The sequence below is a fragment of the Plodia interpunctella genome, chromosome 4, assembly GCF_027563975.2.
Source record: "Plodia interpunctella isolate USDA-ARS_2022_Savannah chromosome 4, ilPloInte3.2, whole genome shotgun sequence".
Taxonomy (NCBI): Eukaryota; Metazoa; Arthropoda; class Insecta; order Lepidoptera; family Pyralidae; genus Plodia; species Plodia interpunctella.
The window spans coordinates 4,169,589-4,194,627 of record NC_071297.1 but is presented as its reverse complement, the minus strand read 5'-3'; the positions used below and the strand labels follow the sequence as shown (position 1 = coordinate 4,194,627).

At 37.1% G+C, this 25,039-nt stretch overlaps 3 protein-coding genes across 4 annotated transcripts in view; 1 reads left to right on the top strand and 2 right to left on the bottom strand.

Moving 5' to 3' along the window:
* LOC128669119 (neurogenic protein mastermind-like) overlaps window positions 1–25,039 on the bottom strand; it is a 120,890-nt gene that overhangs the window by 63,528 nt on the left and 32,323 nt on the right. The window lies entirely within an intron of this gene.
* On the top strand, window positions 263–10,766 carry LOC128669113 (spondin-1-like). Of its 2 annotated transcripts, XM_053743609.2 has the most exons (16): window positions 263–472; window positions 1,500–1,646; window positions 2,096–2,325; window positions 2,761–2,952; window positions 3,563–3,769; window positions 4,068–4,334; window positions 4,684–4,849; window positions 5,133–5,334; window positions 5,468–5,680; window positions 6,040–6,088; window positions 6,563–6,748; window positions 7,405–7,546; window positions 7,681–7,869; window positions 9,173–9,280; window positions 9,541–9,635; window positions 10,354–10,766. In XM_053743609.2, exons 1-16 carry the CDS (start codon window positions 454–456, stop codon window positions 10,486–10,488), a joined length of 2,547 nt encoding a protein of 848 aa, XP_053599584.1. In that variant the 5' UTR covers window positions 263–453; the 3' UTR covers window positions 10,489–10,766. The 2 variants fall into 2 exon arrangements, with proteins under 2 accessions (XP_053599584.1, XP_053599585.1); XM_053743610.2 differs by lacking the exon at window positions 9,541–9,635.
* On the bottom strand, window positions 10,817–25,012 carry ZnT77C (Zinc transporter 77C). Its single transcript, XM_053743634.1, has 8 exons — window positions 24,694–25,012; window positions 18,761–18,963; window positions 18,009–18,261; window positions 16,913–17,023; window positions 14,132–14,254; window positions 13,102–13,277; window positions 12,297–12,396; window positions 10,817–12,023 (listed from the first exon to the last, which is right to left on the bottom strand). Exons 2-8 carry the CDS (start codon window positions 18,947–18,949, stop codon window positions 11,896–11,898), a joined length of 1,080 nt encoding a protein of 359 aa, XP_053599609.1. The 5' UTR covers window positions 18,950–18,963; window positions 24,694–25,012; the 3' UTR covers window positions 10,817–11,895.

Genomic DNA, 25,039 nt, shown 5'->3' with positions numbered 1-25,039 from the left:
CCAAAGTGTTTTTAAAGTGTACTACAGGTCCATTAACCTTGTGATCATCTAAAAAATTAAAATCAAACGACGACGATTTCAATAAAATAATGCTAAATGCTATGTCCTACGTAGCGTTTCGAGTTTACTCCTTTGTTTAAAATATGGGCGTCTCACGCAGTCACGCAGCGATTGCATCAGGTGCAATTGATTTATGTGCATACGAGAGTATTGAGCGTGTCCGGTGTCTGTTCCCGGGGTCGCGGGGAAATCGGACCCCGCGTGTCCTGCAGAGCCCTGAGTTACCTAGCCCTAGCTAGTCTGACACGGCGCGTAGGGCGGGCGGCCGTCACCTCACACCGCCCACAATATTTAAATTACGTTTACGCTAATAAATGCGCTTTCAATGACAATAAAATAAATGTATTAATCAAAACATGTTATAAGTTGCACTTTAAAATTTAAACTGTCAAAATGAATAAGCTACGAGTAGGTTGGTAACCTTTCTTTTTTAAGTTCGTTCAGATGTAATTAAATATTTCCAGGGATAGCGAAATTGCGAATTTTACTTTGTTGTCCCAGCTATATATACAATCAATAGTTAACCATTTATTTTTTAACTTTTTATATGTATTTCATAAATTAAAGAGAGTACACTACTTCTTAACAAAAATCCAGATAAAAGTAGATTATAGTTATTATACTAATATTTAAAATACACTTAGATGAAGATTTATAAAATAAGCATTTGTTTTAATAAGTGCCTATTACTGAAAAAAAATCATTCATGCCACTTTCACGGACTTTATCTTAGTAGGTTTTAAAATTAAGTGCCTTGCGCCGTTCTGTGGTACCTACCTGTAAATACGCGGATATAAATAAATTAGCTCTAGAATTTGAGAGCAATAATCTTTGGAGAGCAAACTGACTGCGTGACCTAGTTTTGTCTTATGACGCTAGGCTGTGCCTAGGTACAGAGCGCGGTATCGTGATTGATTAATCTTTGTGGTTGGAGTTTGTTGAATGATGAAACTCTTTGTTGTTCAATAATTCTTTCCTCTCTTCTTTAAATAAAGCTCTGACTTTGTTTCATTTTTTCTCTTTCTGTCTTTCAAAAGTTTTGTGTAGGTATGTAGTAAAGTTGGCGCCTACTTGAGGCGGCATTTCTTTACGAAACTTTGAACACGCGGTTTGTTGTGGGTCTGGTACCTGTACCTGAATTACGAGTAGATACATTTGATCGCGTGGAGATCTTAAATTGCTTATCACAAAACAGGCCACGTCTTTCATTTGCGCACCGTGCCTATTTTGAATTATACTTATATTTTTGTGTGCAAAATTAGCACTAACTAAGCTAATAATTACCGGGGCATTTGATCATTTGATAGGTAGGTACAGTATACAATATATTGCCTGCAAAACTTCAGATATGGATATGGACAACTAATTACTATTATTACCTATAATATTGTAATTTCGAGTTTTCTCTCAAATTAGGCTGTGTTTTATTTTGTATTTAGGCGTGATATTTATTCTGGCCGCGTTGGCGACGGCGACGACGCCCACTTGCGAACGAGCCCCGGCGCACGCGCAGCCAACTGATACCGCTTACCGTCTCACCGTTGCAGGGGAACCCGATCTGTTTCTACCCGGGGAATTGTACACTGGTAAAATCAATGTTTCGTTTAGATGTTTTGATGTTAAAATATAGTTGTTAATTGCAGTGCTTATTGGTGGCCAATTAGCTGATAAAGAAGTACTCGCAGGTATAAATAGATACAAATAACGATTATACTCGATAAATACTATTTATAAATATCTTCCCATACCGGGAAAAAAATAAAACATGACCACAGAACATGACCTACTGAATTGCTACAAACGCATCGCTTCGTCGTAGCCGTCGTAGAACAAAATGAAATTTATGGCGTGACATTGGTACCATTTCGTAGCTCTTAAAAATCGTAGCATATCTATGCTACATACAATTTACCCTTCTCGTAGAGTGTACAGTAATTTGTCGACGGTAAACGTTACTCTGAAAACGTTTTTAAAGATATTTTTATTTTGTAAATTGGGATGATAAATTTTCATTAATTTGAATTCGACATTTTAGTATCCCTACAAGGAGTGGATGTCGGTCGTGGACTTACACCATTCGTTGGGTTCACAATATGGGCGGAAACCGATGAGGAACCACAGACTGCGACTGAAATCTCCACTGTTAAGACCCCCGCGGGGCCAGCGCTCGGCGGGTTCCAGTCCTACGACGCTCAAACCAAGTCCTTCGAAGGCTGTCAGCCAGCTGTCACTAATGCTACTGCTCATCCCAAGACTGACATTCAGGTATTCAACTCAATATTATGACGTCGATACTGATTGTGCTGATTTCATGATTTGAACAATTTAGTGAACTTGGTTTCCAGTATAACATTTGTTGCCCTTGCTGTAACCATACTGGTATTTACTTTATAACTACATGTGGGATTTTATATGTACTAGTGGGATTTAGCAAAATATTTTCCTATTTAACATTTCTGACGTTAGAATTGTTGAAAAGCTAAGTACGTCCACCACCTCATACTGTAACGCATAAAACGTCATAGTCATATTAATTAAAAAAGTTCATGTTCACAGAAACACTATTTTAGTATAATTGTCCAGAAGCAAGTGGTAGTCACCGCCTGCCGTGGGAAACAGGCATGATAATATTTTCATATACTTATAATTTTTCCACATAAGTAGGCATTTTGAATAATGCCTTAAATAATTAATGTTCAGGTGATTTGGAGTGCTCCCCCTAACGGTTCGGACGCGTGCGTTCGTTTGTGCGCACGCGCAAGTCCCGCTGACTCCGGTTCACCATCGGTGCTAGCCCGCAAGATCTGCCCCGCACCCGTCGCACCCGCCAGCTTCGCACGCCAGCCGCCCATCGTGGAACCCTGCTGCGCTTGTGATGAAGCTAAGTACGAGGTTTGTATCGTATTACATAGCGATTTTATAGATTTTCATAGAAAAACAGCAAATTGTGTCAAGTTGGTAATGTTCCTCAAACTATGTACTTTCATGTATGATAGTGAAAGAAAAACATAGTGTAGTTTATTCATTCATTAATCCATTCTTTCAAGTGCAGTGCAGTGTATGCCTGTGGGTAATGTTACGGGCATCCTCACCACCTGCCTCATTACCTGCTATATAAGAGACGTACCGCTGAGTTGGGGCTCAGTTGATTCCGATACGTTGCGTGTACAGAATGTCTGTTACTGTTCTATCCATTACGACAGCCGTGAATATGGAACACGAACAGTGGAACATCAGTAATCTAGTTATGATATACAGTTACATGCAGTTCACCTAGTGCACGAACTCTTGCATATAATATGCTAGCAGCTTCTCTTCTCATGCAGATTACAAAAGTAACAAAACAAAACAAACAAAAGGAGATTTTTCTCATAGGCTAGCAACCTCTCAATTAGCCCGTAAAGAGCAACACGTCGCTTTCAACTTTCGCAACTCATAGCTGAGTTTACCTCTAAGTTTACTGTAATATTTTATTTTCTAATTATATTCGTGTATTTCTAAGGTGGTATTCGAAGGGCTGTGGTCTCGTAACACGCACCCGCGCGAATTCCCGCCAGAGGGTGCGCGTGCGCACTTTGGAGATGTGATCGGCGCGTCTCACACTGCGCAGTATCGCGTGTGGCAGGAGGGTCGTGCGGCCAGCGGAGGACTGCGCCGCCTGGCCAATGATGGCGCCACCACCGCGCTCGAGAAGGAACTCAAGGCTGAGGTTCCAAGTTTAAAATTACCATATAGCATTATCCGGTGTTTTCAGAATGTAAATAAGGCTCGTTGCATTTATTGGTTACCAATATCCATTGCGAGAAATTATGCGTCACTATACTACGCGGCGTAGGCCTTCCATGTCTTTCCAGATTAGTATCTAAACTAAGTATAGACTTTTAATTGATATTTGAATTCATAGGATTGCTTATATATTTTGCTTATAGTTTGTTTTGTATACATTTTAATTTACCACTACATTACAACGGGATATATAAGAGCACTAAATTAGGACATAATTTCAGAGTGACCACATTCGCACCATAATAAAAGCACGTGGCATATCCTGGCAACAAGTGGCCGGGGCGGGCATTCCCAATACCTTTGCGGTGTTCCGCGTCGACGCTAAACATCACCTGGTGTCGCTAGCGTCGAAACTGGCGCCGTCTCCTGATTGGTTCGTGGGAGTTTCGGCCTTGGAGCTCTGCAACGCTAACTGCACGTGGAGCAACTCTGCCACGCTTCCGCTCTACCCGTATGATGCCGGAACTGATAGTGGTATAACTTATACGGTAAGATGATACGATGGATGAATAATTAGCTAGATCCATACCTCCGCATTCATATTAAAAATGCGATATGTCTGTCTAGTTATCACGGCTGAACCGTTAGGCCAATTTTATTGTAATTTGAAAAAGACTTGTTACTTTCAAAAGTTTTCAAGCTTATCTCTTTTGCTTCTTACTGTGTCATGTCAGTTTTGTGAACCTTAAAAAATGAAATAGATTACTCGTAGTCTTCACATGGTTACTGTGGGTGGAGCTGCAGCCATTACTTATCAGCCAGATTGTATCAGTTTTCTATCAAATTTCCTTTTTAGAGTTTCGTAGCAGATGTTGGTTCTTCAATTATTTATCTCAGGCACATGGTCAGCCTACAAGCCCTGTGGCACCGGTTCGCGCGCTGCGTCCTGATTGGCCGAAAGATGTGAAGTCTCCTTTCTTCAGCACCACCAATGAGATGAGGCCCTTCGCTCGTTTACGGCTTACGAGGCTCCGACTTTATGAGAAAAGCTGTGACGCTGCTGGTAGTTATAATTTTATTTAATAACAATTAAAAAATATGTATGTACAAATTATGTATGCCGTGTGGCATATATTCTCTATTAGTCAACCATTAGACCAAATAGATATAGCCAGGATATGAAAAATATGTCTTACAATTCATCACATCACGTGATGTTTAATCTATATAATTATTTATTATATAGGTACCATTATTGTGTAGGACTCGAGGATGTAGGTCCAAATTTACTGAGATAAGATTCTTAACTTGACGAGATGGTCTACACTAAATAAATTTGAAAATAGAAAACGAGCACGCCAAAGAGTCGAGCGGTGGTGCGTGTGCGACGTTAGCGTGGGGCCCGTGGAGCGCGTGCAGCGTGTCGTGCGGCGCCGGGCGCGCGTCCCGCCAGCGGCACTACGTGTGGCCGGCGCGCGCCTACGCCGAGGCGTGCCGCGCGCCGCTGACCGACTACCGCCGCTGCTACGGCCCCAGGATGCACTGCAGGTCAGTCAAGCAAGCTACGCACTTAATACGTACTCAGAAGCTCACTCTATACATATTCGGGAAGAAGCATCGAACACTACCTATTTATTATTAACTAGCTGATGGTGGTTTTATGGGATGGCTATAATTCCAGGGCCGTATCTGAGTACGAGCCGGACCCAGCGGAGTCGACTGGCCCGTGCGCATTGTCGCCATGGTCCGGGTGGTCGCCGTGCGAGGGCTGCGGCGTGCGCGCGCGCACCCGCCATTACATAGCGCCGCGCGCATTCAAACGCTGCCATATTGGATATCGCGCTTCTACTGTGCTCAGTCAGGCCATGCCGTGCGAAGCTGGGCCTTGTGACAAGTATGTCCTAAAATCTGTTTTAACACAGAAATATTTTAAACAATGTAAAACGCTCTACTCCTAAACACATATTACAAACCTCCGTAGGTGGATTCATTCCGTGGTCACGTACTTCAATGATATTTTGTAGTTGTCAGTTTGTAGTGTGTTTGAAATATTTTTGTAGTAAGACTGCAATATTCTATATCTGTGTGAATAGTATTGCGCGAATAATTTGAGACTCAACCACTTCAACTATCTCATACAAAAGTATTATCTTTGCGATTGAGAGTATTTATTTCTTAAATACACTCTTCCTCAAGTCATGATTCCCAGCGAATAGTGTTTTTGTCTTACAAACCAGAAGACATTCTTTCCAGGCCAGCCAGAGTTAACACCACCGCTGCGATCATGGATTGGTTCTATAGAGTGAGTTATTTCATACAATTATACAATATAAATGGCTATAATACAATTTTAAATGGTTTTGTTATATACGCATGTTTTTAAATAATTAATAATTTTTTAAATTTTTTTAATAGAAAAATCATGACATGAAATAAAATCTGAAAACGAATATTTTATTTGGCGACGGCCTCCTCGTTGCTCCTATGCTTTGTATAATTCGTCGGGAGCGAAATCAACATTATATTACATTACATATAACGTCTTTACTTTTTTATTTTGTGACAACCCTAATAACATTGTCAACGCTGGCAGTTGTTTTGAATTTAACAAAATCTTCGAACAACGGTGATAATATTGTTATGATAATGGTAGCAGTATCATAGTTGTGGTCGTCCCGAAATGTATGTATGTATGCTTTGATAAGTGTTTAATTTAAGATATGACGTGAAAAAGAGCCTAAATCTTGAAAAAATGGGTTGACTTTGATATTCGCAGGATGAGACGCACGGCCCGTGCCGCGTGTCGGCGTGGGGCGATTGGGCGCCGTGCTCGGCGCGCTGCGGCCGCGGCCGGCGCCTGCGCACGCGCTTCTACCTCTCGCGAGACTTCCACGTGCAGCAGGAGATCCTGCGCATCTTGCTCCACAAGTGGCAGCGCAGGTTTAACCAACTGCGCAATATGGTATACTCGCCTTGTTACTCTTTTAACAGCTATGTGGTTTCATTATGTAGATATGCACACATAACAACTTTTTCGACTGTGTTAATTAATTAAGTGGTCACCAAAAATATTTTTGTTTGTAATTTCAATAGACAGAATAAGTAATTTTGTTCAGATCTTATACCACATCCACAGTTCTTGCAACTCTATGCCTTTACCATAGAGATAACCATCTTAAAATATATAATAAAGCTGCCATCTTTATGAAGTGCACAATATGTATATGAATATATTCATATACATATTGTGCACTTCAATAAGGGCAGTTTTCAGCGGGAGTTTCACATTCTTATGCTTAGTATTGTATATTATATATTTTATCTCATCTGTTTATCGTGCATTATACTCGTACCTAACTGTTGTGCAAGCAGTGCGAATGTTATTGTCTGATTTGTTTTTTTATTATTACTGTAACTTTGTGAATGATGGAGCGGATGAATGTGATTGTCAGATCTTATTGTATTTCTTACAATTTTGTAAACGACGATTTTAAATAATCTGCATTCCCTCAAAATATTCGATTGTGTTGTTGAGTGTTGTTGTTGAAGGTGTTGTAGTTGAAGCTGTGCTTGATTTTTGATAAATGTAAAGTTAATGAAATTTGTATGAAATTTTAGAGTTTGCCGGAAAACATGAGTATCGCGGATCCCGAAGTGCATCGTTTGGCTCAAGAGCATATTTCTCGTTGCCAACACACGCTGAACCAGCAGGAGGCGCTGTGTGATGGTGAAGACGGCAGCTGCGGCCACGTGTCGCCGGGTTAGTTACAGTCTATGAAAATAAAAATTTGACTTAACTAGTTAGTTTTTTATACGCGAAGTCTTTCTGTGACGTCTTCGAAAAACTGATGGTCATCTTTCCAAATTGAAACAATGAATTTGTGACATTTCCAGAGGTGTGCAAGCTGCCGTTGATGGTAGGTCCGTGCCGGGGGTACACCGAACGTTGGTTTTTCGACGCCGCGACCAACACGTGCGAACCGTTCGGATACACCGGGTGCGGTGGGAACGCCAACAACTTCCGCAATTGGAATGACTGCATCGCCGCTTGTAAAACAGACCGCAATGTGTCCACTACCACAAGTATGTAGCCTACATTGTTTACATTAGTTTCTCTCGGCATTTCTTCTTAGTAAAAGTCGTTCCGGTTTGCCAATGGTTTGTAGTTTTTTGAGAGAAAATTACATAATTTAAAATTTAACGCGTAAAAGTGTTTGTGTAGGTATAATTACTGAATATTTGCTTCAACTTTGACAGTTTTACGCTGCGAGAAACAAACGATAAACGTCGGCAACGGTTAATAACTTGACAATTAGTAAGTGTGTAGGTTCCTGATAAACAATTTATTTAAAAAATATTTTCCTACTATGGACATCGTGAGAAACGCATATATTTATTTTTATGGAGAAAAGTACAATACCTTTGCGTTGGATTTGTGATATTCGTAAACGAGAAACTTGCGAGAAACATATGAGACGATCATAGATTTCAACGAATTTATCTGTGTAAATTTACATTTACATATAGTTTATAAAACTTAAATGTACAAAAGTGACCGATATATGTAGTTATATTTAATCCTCAAATAACAGTTCTTTCAGATAGCAGGTTTTACATATAATTATTGAAATTTTCCATTATTATATTGTAAAACTGATAACTTTCTTTACCGATTATATATCAAGCGATAATATTTATAAATATTGCTTCAATATCGCTCAGTATCTGATAATTCAGGACAAGGTGTCATTGAACTATATCTTTCCCCTAGATTTCTTTTTGATAAATGAGTAAGGTTGTTAATAAATATGAATATTTTAAGTAATTGAAAAAACATTTCTGGTGACATCATTTATAAGTCAAGATCTGCTGAATCGATTAACATAAAATTTGGCCCACGGGTGGAATATAATCTGGAATAAAACATAAAAGTGTGTTTAATCTTATAATTAAAACGAGTGACGCCAAGGCACCGCGATTTTGATTTATAAAGAAGAAAATTGCTCAAACGATAATATGAAAGTTTGTTAATTGTAAAAGTTTTATAGAAGAGTAGCTCTGGTATGGTATGAAATAAAGATTTATTATTATTATACTGAATAAGGCCCCATTGCTACGTTGCGTCGACGTAGCGCGTTGCGGCTCGTTTGTCTTTATGTTGTGCTTCGTTGTTTATCATGAGTTTTTACATTGACGTGCGTCGTACCCGACGTGTCGAATCTCCATACAATTTATGCGTTATTATGCGATGATCCGTCGACGGACGTCAATGTAGCGGAAGACGACGGAGTGCAACGTAGCAATGGAGCTCAGTATACGTATACGTTATTAAAGAAACTTCTTATTAAATATAACATAATATACTTACGCAGGAAACATTTGACAGGTACAAGTATGGCACCACCTACAACGGAGATTCCGCCTAAAAAGTTGAAAACTGTGAAGCCGACAGCTAACAACGAGGTCATTCAAAACGACGTCCCAACGGTGCAAGGTAGTACTGAGCTCAGGTGTTACTTTCGTCCTATCGATATTCCATGTAATTCTGAATTACTTGTTCTGCCATATCTAGGGGCTGTAAGATAAATATTTTAAGTAAACCATTTAAAATTGCCAAGCATCTATCTGCCTTACTTCCCGCTATATTCGTATAATTAGCGCTATTTAAGTTGTTGCATGACCTGAATGTATTAATTTGGAATTTCCGATTATTTTGATTACATGTCTTTATTTTCAATTATTCACTGAGAGTAGAGGACGAGAATTGCGAGACGGGCCCGTGGCTCGGGTGGAGCGACTGTGTCGGGGATTGCGACGTCGCTTTCAAACACAACTATCGCTTGGTCCTGGTAAGTCTGCTAGCTGTTACAGCACTAGTGTGCCGGCTTTCTCGGGGATATTCATCCCAGTAAGTTTTTAATTTGTATATTTTTTGTCACTTGTCTAAATGTGTCTGAGGCTTGAATGTTGTCGAAATTATTACCATTGGTTTTAAATATAATAAGTTATGCTTATTCGAAGTTGCCATGAAAGTATGAAATTGTTTGGTTAGCTGAATTCTAGATTAATTGGACGTACAAACAGTATGTACATTACTGTGTGACGCATTTGATGAAAATTGATGTATGCTATACGTGACTCAGTTCTCAATTTGAAATGTATGTATGGTCTCTGTTACTATACTACTATTTGTTTATTGTTTTTTTTTAAATAAATTTACATTTTTGCTTGCTCAACTTGCAACTTCAATTAGGCAACATTTTGTCTCTAGGACAGGTTTCAAAACGGGCAAGAACAGGAAAATTGAGTAATTAAGCGTAGCATTACGGGTAGCTATATATAGGTTTCTGTTTCTTTGTTCACTTAATAGTGAGGACCAGTCATGACATTAAAACAAAAGGTCCGCGCTTTATGCCCAACACAAACGTTAATATGCGCACTGGACATAGACTTAACCGTACTCAGTAGCTAGTAGTACCAGCTCAGTAGAGATCATCGCTCGTTTTCCCACCTGTCCTATAAACATATTAAAGGTAGGTATGTGTACAAGCCGGTGATTCCTTTCAGCGCCCGGCGTCTGGGGCTGGAAGAGCCTGTCGTAGGCTCGTGCGCAGCCGCGCCTGTCGCCCTTCCGCCTGCCGCCCGCTCAACGGAACTACACACTTAACTTTTACAGATAATCCGAATTACGATGAATATTAGAATTACCTTTCACGATTAATTAGTGTTAAGACAATAATATTGTAGTAAGAATTTGAATTTATAATCATGTTCAGTAGCACTTTACAAGGGTTTTCCCGAATTTTCCATATTAATAAAGTTTTTCCTATTTAATAAATGTATAACTGGAACGAGATATATCCCTATCACATGTTTGTCATCTATATATGTCATACTTTGCATTTTTGAAAAAGATTTTGGTGATAGGGTATTGAAGTGTGAATGCTGTAGTAACTTTGAAATAAAGATATTAGGCACAACGGATGAAGTTTCATTAATATTTTGAGTTAACAAAACAAATGCTACACTATTTTGTTAGAATGATTTATTTCATTATAACTATCGATTATTAACAAAACTTTGTACAGAAAACACTTATATCTATGATAGCGGTATGTGTATTTGTCGTAATGATATTTAATTTACACGTAGAACTATAAATATTGACCCTGCCTAATTAGCTGCCCTAAGATAATACTGTCTAGGAACATCACAGTCTCTTTGTACACCAATCAGCGTTATTATCAAAACAAAATGCAGCTATACCATTAATATGCTTTTGCAACAACTCAACTGGGGCTCATATTCCTCTTAAGCCAAACCGTATCATCATTTATTTCTAATATCCTTATTATATGTCACGCTACGTATCCTATACGTAACATATTGAGCATAGTATATGTTTAGTCTATTAGTTACAGGTACCCTGTTTCGATCTCTTTGCGAAGTCATTCATATTGCTTTTTTCAAGTTAGCTTAGCTACTCTGCTAATTAATTTTTATCTTTAGTTAGAGTCTTTCTTTTGTGGGACGGTCGTAAGCTGGGTTACATGGAAGATATTTTCAATTCAATTCGTCCTGATCTACACATCTTTTAATGAGATATTTGTTTAGATTTCACTTATTTAATCGTTGAAAGCTTGACAACTTTCCGAACAATGGTATCAACAATTGTTTCGACAATAGTTCCCTGTTATTACGTTGTCACTGCTCATTTGAACATTATTCTGTAACCATACCTATACACTATATACGAGGCTTAGAATGACATAACGAGGAAATTAACCATGTCTTCATAATCTACTTTCACCTGCAGTTGAATGCTCTGTCATTATCAACCTCGATTAGAAAATTCACGGCAACGGTCGGATAATGCTTCTTTGGTTACGTTTATACCTAGACCTACTCGTAGCTAATAAACTTATAACAGAATGGGTGAGGTCACTTACTATTAATATTTACAAAACAAAGCACCCTGGTCATGTACGATGTCAGACAACGTTACATTATTTAACTAATTTAGACGAAGTATTGTATGTATACCCTTCGTTGTAGTTATTAGGGAACACATGCGGCTGAGCAACCTTCCAGAGGATCTTCCACGACGTCCTAGGCCTGTGTTATGGCTGGTTTGACGGGCGAGTCGCAGCAGCGCCGCGCTGTGCACTCCTTGGCGCAGGGGCTTGAACAGGCTATGTTTGCCAGGTCTATGCTAGCCTTCTTTTCTTCTTCTGTACCTGTATTAAAAGAAATTAGATTAATTAACACTAGTTATATGGGCTGGCATAAAATATAATGTTTGGCCTTAAGGATCAGATGTTTCACTTTCTCTTCAACTGGCGCATTATAACGCGGACAAATACGGTATCAGCACTTCGCAACGATGGATAATATTTATAACTATTATGATATGATCACGTTTGGTCATATCATGAAGTAGCAGTGTAGCGATATGATTTTTGTTATATGGTTTTTCAATTCTATGATCTATGGACATTTGCAGAACTTACCAGCAAAAGAAGCAAGGTTGAACTCGGGTTGCAGAGTGACTAGGCCGATCCCGTAGCGTTTGAATAGATCGCTCACCAGTGTTGCACTGTGCAAATAATCCTAGAAATAATAGAAGTAATTTATTATTTAAACATCTCCTATATGGACGGACGGGATTCCAGCGTTTGGGTTGAGATATTAAAATTACTGATGGAAATGAATTTATAAGCATTAACGATTTCAGTTAAAGTAGCTAGTTTGTTAATAGTCCTTCCACAGGACAAATAACAATAGATAGAGCAATTTAAGAAATTGAAATATCTAGGCAAATAGAAGCTCGATTTATGATGATGAGGTAGGTAGTTATATCATGTAATAATACGTCGTCTATTTATTAACAAAGGACAATCGAATATTATTTCAGTATTGTGTCTCGATATCTTATCTATGTACTGCCGTATCTTAATACTTTAATAATACAAACGAAACCCGTGTAACCACTTGACGTATCTAGGTACCTATTCCCCAGTTGGTACCTAAGCTTTTTCACATCTACATAGGTACCTCTATAGTATTAGTAGGTATTCAGTAAAAGTATGTTTGAGATATGCTCTAAATGCAAATTAGTTTTTACAAATTTTTATTTGACGTAAGCTTTTCGTCATCATCGTCAGTCTTATTGTATTAGATGCGTGACAAAAAACATTTTTGCGCAGAGCATTTGAGAAGTTTCTTCGTTGAGAACTGATCCTATCGCGGCTGACACGTAGCTTGTGGATGGCCAGCACGTCAGCCCCGGCTGCAGCATCAGCAACCATTACCAACCTTGTGCGAGGCGTAAGCCACGTGCGCTGTAGCGACCACTCTATCGCGGTGCAGCTGCCACACGTGCAGCTCGTGGATGGCCAACACGCCAGGCAGCCGACGCGCCGCTGCGCGCAACTCACACGCGCCTAGCCCCTCTGGCACTGTTTGCAGTAGCACCAACCCCGCAGAACGCACTGTCAAACAAACGTTTCTTAATTTTGTACTCCCGTTCTACCTTTTACACCTTAATTAATTTATTAAATACTTTTCATACTTGAAATCACAGAAACCTACTTTATTATGAAAAATACAACCATGCGCACGTAAGCCTCGTAGACAAATCAACTGGAAGAACGACAATGTCAAGGTCAACAGACTGTGGGCATAAAATAATACGCGGAGGGAGAACCGTATAATAAAAATCCACCAAGTCTTACATCAAAATTTAATATCAAAATCATTTTTGGGGGTAAAAATCAAGGTTACCTTGCTTTGATTTTACCATTTAATTTTTAAAAGATATCTAATTTATAAATTTTTAATCTATAAATATTTTCTACAACTTCTTACTAAGAAATTAATTGCTTGTGTAAATTTATTTTAGAACTGTTAACTCAGTTTCGTAATTGCAATTGTTCCTTTAATGCACCATAATCCGAACACGTAATACCTACATATAACGTGATACGATGTAATTTGGAACAATGGCAACGGTTTCGGACCGAAAGTCGGGTATACTCGTAAAAGTTGCCATTTCGCACGATCTTCATCCTTTAGACCACGCACGCATCGTTGACGATGTCAAACCTGTGACTTTTTATATTCCATTGAATATCTTGCCCCACATGTCCCTCCTCTGTATGATTACTCACTGGACATCACAAAAACAGCCCAATCGATGCATGTTCTATGTTCTAAACATGTTCAGGTTTACGCAATATCTTGCTAAAAAGTGCCACTGAAATAAAACTTACATATGGGTTTGCGCCGGACTTTTATGGAATAAACTGGGCATAACCTGTGAGAAACGTTAGTAATATTGACATACAGAATGGGTAGTTAAAGATGACCAGGACAATGGCAGCGACGGCTGACAGTGCTGGATCAGCGATCTTGGCCGCATCAGGCTCCCACTCCAGCGTCAGTCCAGCTCCGATCACGAATAGACTGCCTGGAAACATTCACCATATAATTCTAATTTTTTAAAATAAATACGGCCCCGGTAACGCTAGTAGTAGTGAGATCGTGCTAAAAAGAATAAAGGTAGTGGACGTAAACTTATTTTTTTTTGTATTTACTGGTAGGATTGCAAACATTTCAGATGAATTGCAAAGATTCCAGAACTTGAAATCTAGATGTCATAGATATAAACTGAATAAGATATTGCAGCTAATGTGTTTGGCTAACAGACAAAGATCATTGCTTACTCAAGTGTTATAGATTCCAAGTTATCAGTCTCGCTCTGCAGTAAGGCCAATTCATTATAATTTTCTTACAATGTGTTATTGATTCAAACTGACAATGGGTTGTGTACAGTATTATTACTGCGAATATAAAGATATCATATCAATGGTAAGTACCTATTATTTATTGGTTTTAAGGTAGTTTTTTAAGTAGGTTACTTAAAAAGGTGTTTAAAACAACTGTAGAATAGTATGTAGTATTTTGAAACACATCTATACCAAGCCAAAAAGCTACTTAAATTGCTTTTAATAACGTTAATTATTCACATAAGCCGGAAGTTATCGGAAGTGAAACTCCTAATAAGTATGTATCAATCTAAGGACATACCTAAATCTAGATACGAAAAGCGTGTTTACGCTTTTGGTGTTTGAATTGGGTCTCTATTGGTTTCCCTAATTGTTTGTACTTATTACTAATTTAGGTTGGTACAAAAACTATTTGCTTAAAAATTTTTCGTACATTTTTATTGTTCTTAATTAAGTATAGCCTATTTTTGATTCCCCTAACATTTTATCGCCGTTCATTTACTTCCTAAATTAGTCAGTAGTCCAAATAATTTATTACTTCTAATATTCATAATGGTTTAATTATGTTTCGCACTAAACAATTACGTACAAAAGTATAACGCCTAATCTTCTTTATTTACCTACCATCATGCAGTAAGTATAGGCTCTTCCCAACCTAACTTTTTGGACACATATCCAAACCTAACCATCCTAACTTTACTTGGCATAGGTAGTTTGAAGCTCCGCTCGCTTCGCTCGCTCCGCTTGGTGTGTTCATAATACTAACCTAACCTAACCGACACAGTTAGGTTTGTTATCTATATGTTTTTTTTTATCGACCCCCCCGTGCATGGGGGCTGCACCCCCCTTCACCCCCTGCTGTCCGGCTTGAGTTTTTAGCCTATTGTAGTACATTTCGAAATTATTGTGACATAATACATCTATGTTACATACTACATTTGATATGAGAATATTGTGTCAAATATTATTAAACTAGGTTACTGTTAAGTCTGAAGAAATAAATTCCAAATGATTTTAGGATGTCTTACAATAGAGATTCTAAAATTGTAGCTAACAATTATAAGGCTAAATTATAAAAGTGCAGAAAAATCTATTAGACTAGATAAATAATTGTGCATTATAAGTTTAGGTCAATAAGGTTTGACGAAGTGAAATTAGAAACAATAATTTTAAACGAATCAAAGGGCACCCGCCTGAATTTTGTTTCTTTTATACAAAAACATGCAGGTACATTTGATGTAATTTATGCAGAATAAGGGCCAGAAGTAGAACTAAAACCTTGACATGAGTTGCGATTTCAGTCGGCGCGCTTGTTAAGCTGAAGCTATACCTGGGCTTCCTCTTGGAACCAGTCTTTGACACCACTTTCCTATTCTCCGTCATAAGAACAAAGACTAATAAACCAGTAAATGTAATCTAAAACTAAATCTAGAATTATTGGTAGTCCTTACTTTACTTCTCATATCGATTGGATTTCGCTGCCTCCCCTAATTTTTAATGATGAAGTTATTTCCTTCTGCGATTCCGTGAAGAATTTGGGTTTGGTATTTGATAAAACTTTGTCTTGGTCACATCACATCAAAGAAATTAGTAGAAAACTTTTTGTTTCCCTTAGTTCACTGAGAAGACTTCGTAACTTTTTGCCTATTGACACTAAAACTGCGCTCGCACAATCCCTTCTTCTTTCTCTTCTTGATTATGCTGACACTTGTTTCCTTGACCTCACTGAAAAACAGCTGAACAAATTTGATCGCCTTTAAAATATTGCCATCAGATTCATTTTTGGACTCCGTAAATTCGATCATATCTCTAACTTCCGCTCCCAACTTGACTGGCTCCCCATTCGACTTCGCCGTAACATGCATATTGTATCTGTGCTTTTTTCAGTGTTGTTTAACCCTTATTTCCCTCCATATCTCAAGGACCGTTTTAAATTTCTAAGTGATCTATTCAGTAGCTCCTCTCGTAGTCTGCGTAGCACGGTTTCACTGAGACTTACATTTCCTATCCACAATTCTAAATTTTTCTCTAAATCTTTCTCTGTTCAAGCTGTTCGACTTTGGAATGCCCCTTGATATCCGTAATGCACAAACTCTGTCCAAATTTAAACTACTTGTCAAGTCACATTATCTTTCTACTATCTCCTAACTTGTACCTACTTATTTTTATTTATTTGTATGTTTAGGTATTTTTTTTACAAATTTGTATATATATTATATGTATATGTGTGTATATTATGCCTTTTTATTTTATCTTTGTATTGTTCTTTTTTTTTGTAATTTTGGTGCAATAAAGTATTGTAAATAAGTATTTTATTGTATTGTATGAATATAACTTACTGGCGATATCCGTTGGTGCATGTGCTAGAATAGGTTCGCCGGCACCAGTTTTCAGCACCACTCCGCCGCCCTCCGTCATGCTGAGGCGGCGGCTGTAGCTCAACTCGCGACCTGCATTCAATACAATTTCATTAGGTGCTTAATAGGTATATAAACCTAGAAGGATTTGTCTGTGTGCTAGATGTAAACTAATTAGAATTAGGAGCTTTTATTTTATTGTTGGTATTATGGGTTTATAGGATTTATCCACACGTAGGTCGGTACATCCGAATGGATTGTGCAAATTTTCTGTATTTTAGCATCTGCAGATGACAAAATACTCACATTGATTGACCTTGGTGGAGAGATTTCATGCTTGCCATTTGTCTGATGAGGAATATAGGAATAGAACAGATTTACTTTTAACTTTTGATTCTATATCCAATTATAAGTATATTAAAATTTAATAAATCTTTAATTTTCGTAGTAAGTACATGATGTTTTACCCGTTTTAACTCAACGAAATCGATTTAGTAGATTTTGTAAGGAGGAACTTACAAAAATCTCTTCACAAATAGTGAATGAATACAAGTCGCAACAGGAAGTAGGACTATCCTATATGTTAGATGTTATGTTTTACATTATGGGCCGTATAAACACAGGCCAGTGTTTGAAAATAAGTGTCCGTGTAGTTGTTACGAAAATTGCTCGTCACAGATATCAAAACAATCGCTTAGAAAATTCCAAGCCGAATAATATATATAGACAATCTCTATTGCTCTAGAACATCTTCGCTCGACTGGACTGACTGACTTAATAAATATCCTTGTTATGAACTTAAGACCGCAGTTTAAAAATAGATTTAGATACCATAAAAATAAAATATAAGATGTTGACGTAAATTAAGGGCGAGGTCAATTAAAAATTGTTATTTCCGCCAAGCAAAAGTCCTTCTGCTAAGACGGGGCATGGTCACCACACCAGTCATGGATAACAACAAAATAACGTCTGATTAATGTGTTCCTACACGTAACAATTTTGTTATTGAGTTATAATTACAGATGTTTTACGACTATGTAATAAAGAGTACTCGAAACGAAGCGCCTTTCTTACTCACCAGCCAAAAGCATGTAGTTAATAATGTACAAGAAAAGTCCGATGACAGCGCTTCCAACAATGACTTTAGGATATCGTGGTGGTTGTCCATGCGAGGAGTGCACGCCGAGCTGCAGCGCGTTGACGACCAGCGCAAGCGCAAACGACGCAAATAGCACGTGGACGGATAGTCGTCCTACCACCTCGATGCGCGCCCAGCCGAATGTGTTGCGAAGTCGGCCTTCCCTGCCAGCACCTTCGTCTGCTCTTTCGTACTGTGAAAAATATTATGGTATAGTAAGGTACACACGGAGTATTTAAAAGAACAACTTGAAATCAAATTAGGTGTCTACTTACCCCAAAATCCTCTGACGTTTATTCTTTTATAGAAGTGCGAATCGTTTGCTAACTTTAAAACATCAAAATACAAAATCCTTAATCCGTCAGGATCTCTAAAGTCAGATAAAAAACAAATCCGTTTCTGTTTACATAAGTACCTACTATATTTTTTAAATCGTGCAATAATTTTAAGTTGCATTTTTGAGACGTAAGAAACAAGAACCTATTTATTCAAATGATCCATAGAGTCAATTAAAGCTAAATGTAGTTAGACCAGATTTTTATTTATCATATTATTGAGCCGAGCCTTCTATGAATTTTAAACATGATGTGTCCATAAATCACACGATTACATAATTATAAGATGCTTGGACTATGAATAACATCGAAATGTATGGTTGGTTCAAATAATTTAGAATAGATGTGAGACCTTACCTTGTATGCTAAAAGGGTTGTGATAAGACCCACAAGTCTGCACAGGGAATGGCAGGCATCGACGAGTAGGGTTGGCGAGTGTGTGAAATGTGATGCGAAGAGGCGGGCGCTAAAGCCGGCCACTGCCAGCAACAGGGCTAGCAGCGATCGCGGCGGCGGCAGCCACTGGAGCCATTCCTTCATAGCCATCCTTGAAGCTATACCTGGTACAATAACTACGTTTTAATTACTGATGTTGTAACACACAGCTTAAATTGATTCAGAGATGTTTATTTGTCCCGTTGTACCGTCTGCACCATTGACTTCCACCATTTGCATGGTGCAGAGGAACCTATGGACTTGAGCTAATTAACTAAAACTAATGATACATTTACATAGTATTTAAAAAAGCATTACAATTGGATCTAAACTTCAAAGCTAATTAATATAAATATTGACTTCTAATTTCGACAAAGGAAAAATATAAACATATTAGTAATTATAAGGTGCCTATATATACGTAAATCAATTATTACAAAATATCATAAATATTTAGAGAAGCAATTACCAATAACACTCAACACTCGTAAGTAGTAGCTTATCGGGATTGTTTCAAACGACGATAAAATTGGATATGGCTACCTCTATGACATTGTTAGATTATTATTGTAAAAGTAATAATTTATTATTGTGTCCTTAATTTCTTTTTTGTAGATAAGTGTTACTAAGTTAATTTAATTTTAAGTTTGTAAATCTTCTTACGAATTTGTTGATATTAAGAAATATTTCTTTCGAATTCACCTGCAGGCAATAAAATATATTTTATTATACATTATCTTACTGAACAATCGGTCCTCATAAATCAGTTGTTTGGAATCTTTGAGGAAAAAATGAATATGAGCGCGTGCGGCCTAAATTATTTTTGTGGGAACCGGTTACGTTTATATGAGGTAATGAGTCATATGGATGGTTTAATGACAGTAATTATTTAAGTTAGGAGAAAAGGCAAGCACACGCTATACTTTAAAACTAAGTACCTATGTATAATTTTCCTCCCGTACCACATGCATAGCAGAACGAGTTGTTCTAATTTCAATTTTATTCATAAATAGTGGGCTGGGTATTGTGGACCGGTACTAATATGATCGGCACAGAATTATTTTATGATGGTCTGTATTCTATGGGTACTAATAAAAAAAATATTTTTACTTTTAGTGTAAACAACATGGCCTAAATATGGCTTTTGGACATGTTACATATAGGAATATAGGCGATGCAAAGAATATTGAAAAAATAAGCATTTTCGTTTTTGCCATATGAGTTGTAGTTATATTAATGTTAAATAGATAGATCATTTTTTGCTCAGAACGTAACGTACAGCAAAGTTACAGTAATAAGGTACAGCATATTCTGAAGGAATTAACATTTATGAACACATAAGCGCCATGTATAAGTGTCATCTACTTCTACTTTAATGTTACATATTATTAGTCAAAATTAACAGTCACCTTGATTAGTATAAAATTTAAAATATTTCATTAGTGTCATTATAACATTTCTCTGAAAGCCAATTAAATACTTAATTTAAATTTGAAAAATGTACGTAATTGCAATTTCAATAGTTGTACAGAAAATTCTGTAGATACCAGTTCTTGGAGCTAAAAATGGCCAGTCTACTGTGACTTTACGAAAGTTGTTAGTCGCACGGTAGCAGAGGCGTCTAACGGTGGTGGCATGTGGGAGGCGCGACTGGTTTAGTCTCAATTTGGATTTGTGATGTCTGTGTGTTAGTCCATTCAAGTGTCGAATTGACCGATAAAATACGACATCTAAGCTAAGTGTTACTGGTTGACACAATTCGATAACTGTAGACGTTGTCTAGCTAAATTTTTAGTGTTTTTTTTTAATTTTATTTTATTTTAAGAACAAACTTTGTGTAAATGTCAAGACATTATGGATGTACATTTTTATAAAAATAGGCTTTAAATTTAGACACCTATCTCACCGAAAAAATAGAGATTCCCAATATCTTATCTGCTAACTATGTGAAATTTTATCAAAACTCATCTTCCTATCGTATTGCACAAACTGGATTTATTTCCCAAGAACTTTCCATGAGTCAGAGTATTTAAAGCTGATTGAGTAGTTTCTTTTCAACTTTGGTATATTAAATTATTTAAAGTAATGAAAAAAGGAATTGGATTTCTAAACGATAACTCTAACTTCCGTGATTGACTTCACTTTGTATTGATTGACACTTGAGTTTTAATGTTTTATTAGGTATAGGTAAATAGGAAAAATATTTTATACAAATAAAATTTTCCACACTTACTGCAATATAATTACAGAAACAGGAATACACACTTTTTAATGTATTTACTTATTATGATTGGAAAAAATTATCGCAATTTTTATAAAGTTAAAATAAACAAAATCAAAGTATTGTTTATTTGACACCACCACTACGCATCCGATTAAATACTATGGTGTTTTGATTAAAACCCGATCTATATATTACACGATTGAGAAAAAAAACAAGGTTTCTGCGTCAACAAAATGCCTTACTATTAATAGAATTTTTAATGTTCGAACTTAAGTATTAAATTAAACTACCAATTTGAATTATGATGACGTATAAAATTGTCTTATAAAGTACATTGTAGATGAATGATTGGTCTGGCTTCGGTGGGAAGACAGCGTTCAACATTTAATGGGCAATCTCCGCCAATTGAGCTGCTTCCAAGAGTGAACGCTGTTATGGCACTTTTATCATCATACAATTTTCATAAAGCTAGTCATCTAGCAAAATAAGATGTGGTTTCTCAATGAATAAATTTCAATAATATTGATTTCATTGAAATACATGCACCATACACCATTTTTATAGGTATTAGACTAGCTTCTTAGAAAATTTGAATTTTTTAGTAAAATCTCCATTCTTTAAGAAAAATGGTGAAGAGTACCAAAATGGTGTTTACCAATTTTCAGCTTTTTATTTTGAAATTTGTAGGTATTAAGTTAGATTAAAATATTTCGCCCCCCTTTTGAAGGGGTTGAGGGTTATATTTCAGAAAAATCTGAAACACGTATTCATTGATTTGTTGTAAACAACAAAAATCCAAATTTCAAGTCATTTCATATAAACGATTTTCACCCCTTTGGGGTAGAATTTCCGAAAATCCTCTCTTAGTGCTCACTTACATTCCCCAGGGAACCTACATGCAAAATTTCAGCTTCCTACGCCTAGTAGTTTCGGCTGTACGTTGTCTGTCAGTCAGTCAGTAACGCAAAAGTTTTATATATATTTAGATTATTTCATGTTCAAATCAGAACGCCGATTGATTTATTGTGAAAATAATTATTTTCTTAGATTAGCCTTTATAATTAAATTAGATATGGATTACGTTCTTATTATATGCTCAAGCGATAACGGTAACGAAGAAATAACCTTATAATAACGGTGTTAGTTTTTTACAAGTGAAACTTCGCGCTCTATTTACGTCGACATTAGCTGTGACTGTGACGGAGTTTCGTCGAGTTTTGTTCGACTCCAACACAATAAGATTGGACTGTCGGATAAATAAGGTAAAGCTCCATTCGCCGTACTTCTGCTGTTTACGTGCTTGCGAATAATATGCGCTTAATAATGGGTGATAAGATTGCAAGTTTTTGTAACGTTTCTGCCCGTTACTGGCCTATTTATTTTTTAGTTTATAATGGTATTGAATGATTTGTATCATTATTCAGCAGGTGGTCAAATGAAAGTAGTAACATATAGCTGCATCTCCAAGGGAAGTGAACTAATCGGTAACAATGCAGCGCAGTTTTTTCGCCCAGCTGTGGGATCTCATAGCAATATAAAAAATGTTTAGAATTTTATATCGAATGGTTTACTCCAATAGATGTATTGAACAATAAATAGTATATTTAATATTCTATGAAAATAGAGGTTACGAGTTTGATGAACGGCTTCAAACGAGTGTTTGCTTCTAACAACACCTACTTTTATTGAATGCTGCAAATCTGAAGACAATTTTTTAAATAAATGGGTTGAAACCATTAACACAGTTTTCGACAAATAAACGCAGGAGAGGAAAACGGTTCTATCTCTCGGCAGCATTGACCTCATTTATCTTGTTTTGATTCAGCGACCCGATACCAGGCGAAAGCATTTCGCCGCTGAAATATGAATGTTTTATTGTTTAGAACGATAATTAAACGAAGAGTCAATTGTTTATTCTTATCCGGCTAATATAAATGCGAAAGTGAGTATGTGTGTTTATCCTTTCTTCACGTCAAAACGAAGCAATGGATTGATATAATATTTGGTGTGGAGATAGTACGAGTAGAGAGTGACATAGGCTGATTTTTACCGGGCTAAGCAGCGGGACAACAGCTCGTAATACTATACAAACAAAGGCCAATCAAAGATTTAATTTTATTTTATGGATATTTCATAATATTTAAGAAATAATATATTAAGCACTACATCAATAATAATCTGATATAGTATTTGTTTAATTAATATAAGAATTAAAATAGATTTTGCTCATTTCATAATTCATGATATTTTTTTAAAACTTGTTACTATTTTTAAGGTAGACAGAGGCTCATTAAATTGTTTTTGTAGTTTAGTTACGTATTATATCTAATATTTATGTAAAATGTAACTTTGTTTGAGTGTTTAGTGAAAGTTACATTGGTAAGTTAGTTGAAAAAAATTACCTGCACATTTGCGGTCAAATTTTGAATACGTAAATCTATGCTAATATAACAAGAGATGTTGAAAATATTGTATGTTGGTTTCCTGAAACAAAACTGTTTTTTTTTGTCCTAAAAATTCGATAAAGTAAGGTAGAGTCGCTGTTTAAAAATTAATTAAACGCGGTCTTCATTATTTAATAAATTGAAATTAAACCATTATATATACCTCATAATTAAATTTCATTGTTTTATAAAAAAGTGTTATATATTTATGATATGGTTAATTAATATCGATAATTTTAGATGAGTCGTAGGTATACAATAACAATTATGTACTTCACGAGTTGAAAGTTTGAACTAAATACGAGTTGGTACTTGCTCTCGTTCGGCACGAAACCTAGAAAGTTGTAGATTTTACACATAGTTCGTTGACCTAAATGTGTAGATGCTCTTTTAAAACATTTGATCAAATTGATATAGTGGTGGTAAGCTTTTGATATAGATAAATAGGTAGAGCTAGTAATTTTATTGTAGTTTCTCGAAAATAGGCTGTTGTGTTTCTATTTCCATGAAATGTGCTATAAAAAACAATGTGAATTTTGTATTAAACTCCACCTTCGACGTTAAGCGAAAACTATTAAATGAAGCTAGATGCCACAGATTTTTTTAAACAAATTAAAAGTAAAACCAGCAATAATATAAAGGCCTAGATTTCACAATTCAATTTTCATCCTAAACGAGATGAGTAAAAATTAGAAAGGTCAGAGAAAATAAACGTGCAGTGCTCGGTGGTCGGGCGCGCCCGCGGGACGGCCGGTGTCACCACTGCACTACACACCGGTCAGATGCACCGACTCGATACACGTAACATTTCACTTTTCATACACTACAGTTACAATACGCAAATTACAACAAATTGTTGTCTAAACCGGCCGAGATTTGCAGAAGGTTATTTTGTGAATGAATTATACACAATGTATATTATTATTGATTTTGGTACAACAACACATGAGTCGCGCACCCGATCGCAAATAAACAAACATGCCGCCGGCTCCGCATGAGCTCGTGACGGCTCCGCGAGTGGTGCCGGTTTATTTTTGTTTTGTTTCATCGGCCCCGCGTTTTCGGTTAACAGCCTCGCGAGGTACATACGTGTAAACTACAATAATGTATTGCGAACTATAACCTGAGCAGTTGTTACAATTCTGAATGTGAAATATTTAATAATAAAATTATAATGGTGCACTTACGTGTAGTCCGTTGTCTCGGTTATATACGAGCGCACAGGTTAAAGAAAAGCAACCCAGGTCACAACACCAAAGTTTATTAAACACAAGCCGGCAGCGGTGCAGGCTCATAGCCGTTGAATAATTGTTTAGTTTGGAAACCGTAGGAGAGTGCAGAGCGTCGGTGCGAGAGCGGTGGGCTGGTGCGGCGGGCGTTGCGGCACTGGCTGCGCGCGCGCACCTTATCGACAGCCTCTGCGATAAGCGAGCGGCTTACTGTTGACATCGCGCCGGAGGGACACACTGACCGCCCGCAGGCGGATCATCGCTCGTCGTTCCCATTGCATTGATTCCTCCAGTGCACTTTTAA

Excerpts from the sequence above, each read along its gene's own strand:
- ZnT77C (XM_053743634.1), bottom strand. The coding sequence starts at position 18,949 with ATGGCTATGAAGGAATGGCTCCAGTGGCTGCCGCCGCCGCGATCGCTG. Across the intron at positions 17,024-18,008 it reads TAACTACATGCTTTTGGCTG|GTCGCGAGTTGAGCTACAGC; the intron begins GTGAGTAAGAAA and ends TATTGAATGCAG. Across the intron at positions 13,278-14,131 it reads CATCTTTAACTACCCATTCT|TGCGTTCTGCGGGGTTGGTG; the intron begins GTATGTCAATAT and ends TTTGTTTGACAG.
- LOC128669113 (XM_053743609.2), top strand. Across the intron at positions 4,335-4,683 it reads ATAGTGGTATAACTTATACG|GCACATGGTCAGCCTACAAG; the intron begins GTAAGATGATAC and ends TATTTATCTCAG. Across the intron at positions 7,870-9,172 it reads CAATGTGTCCACTACCACAA|GTACAAGTATGGCACCACCT; the intron begins GTATGTAGCCTA and ends AACATTTGACAG.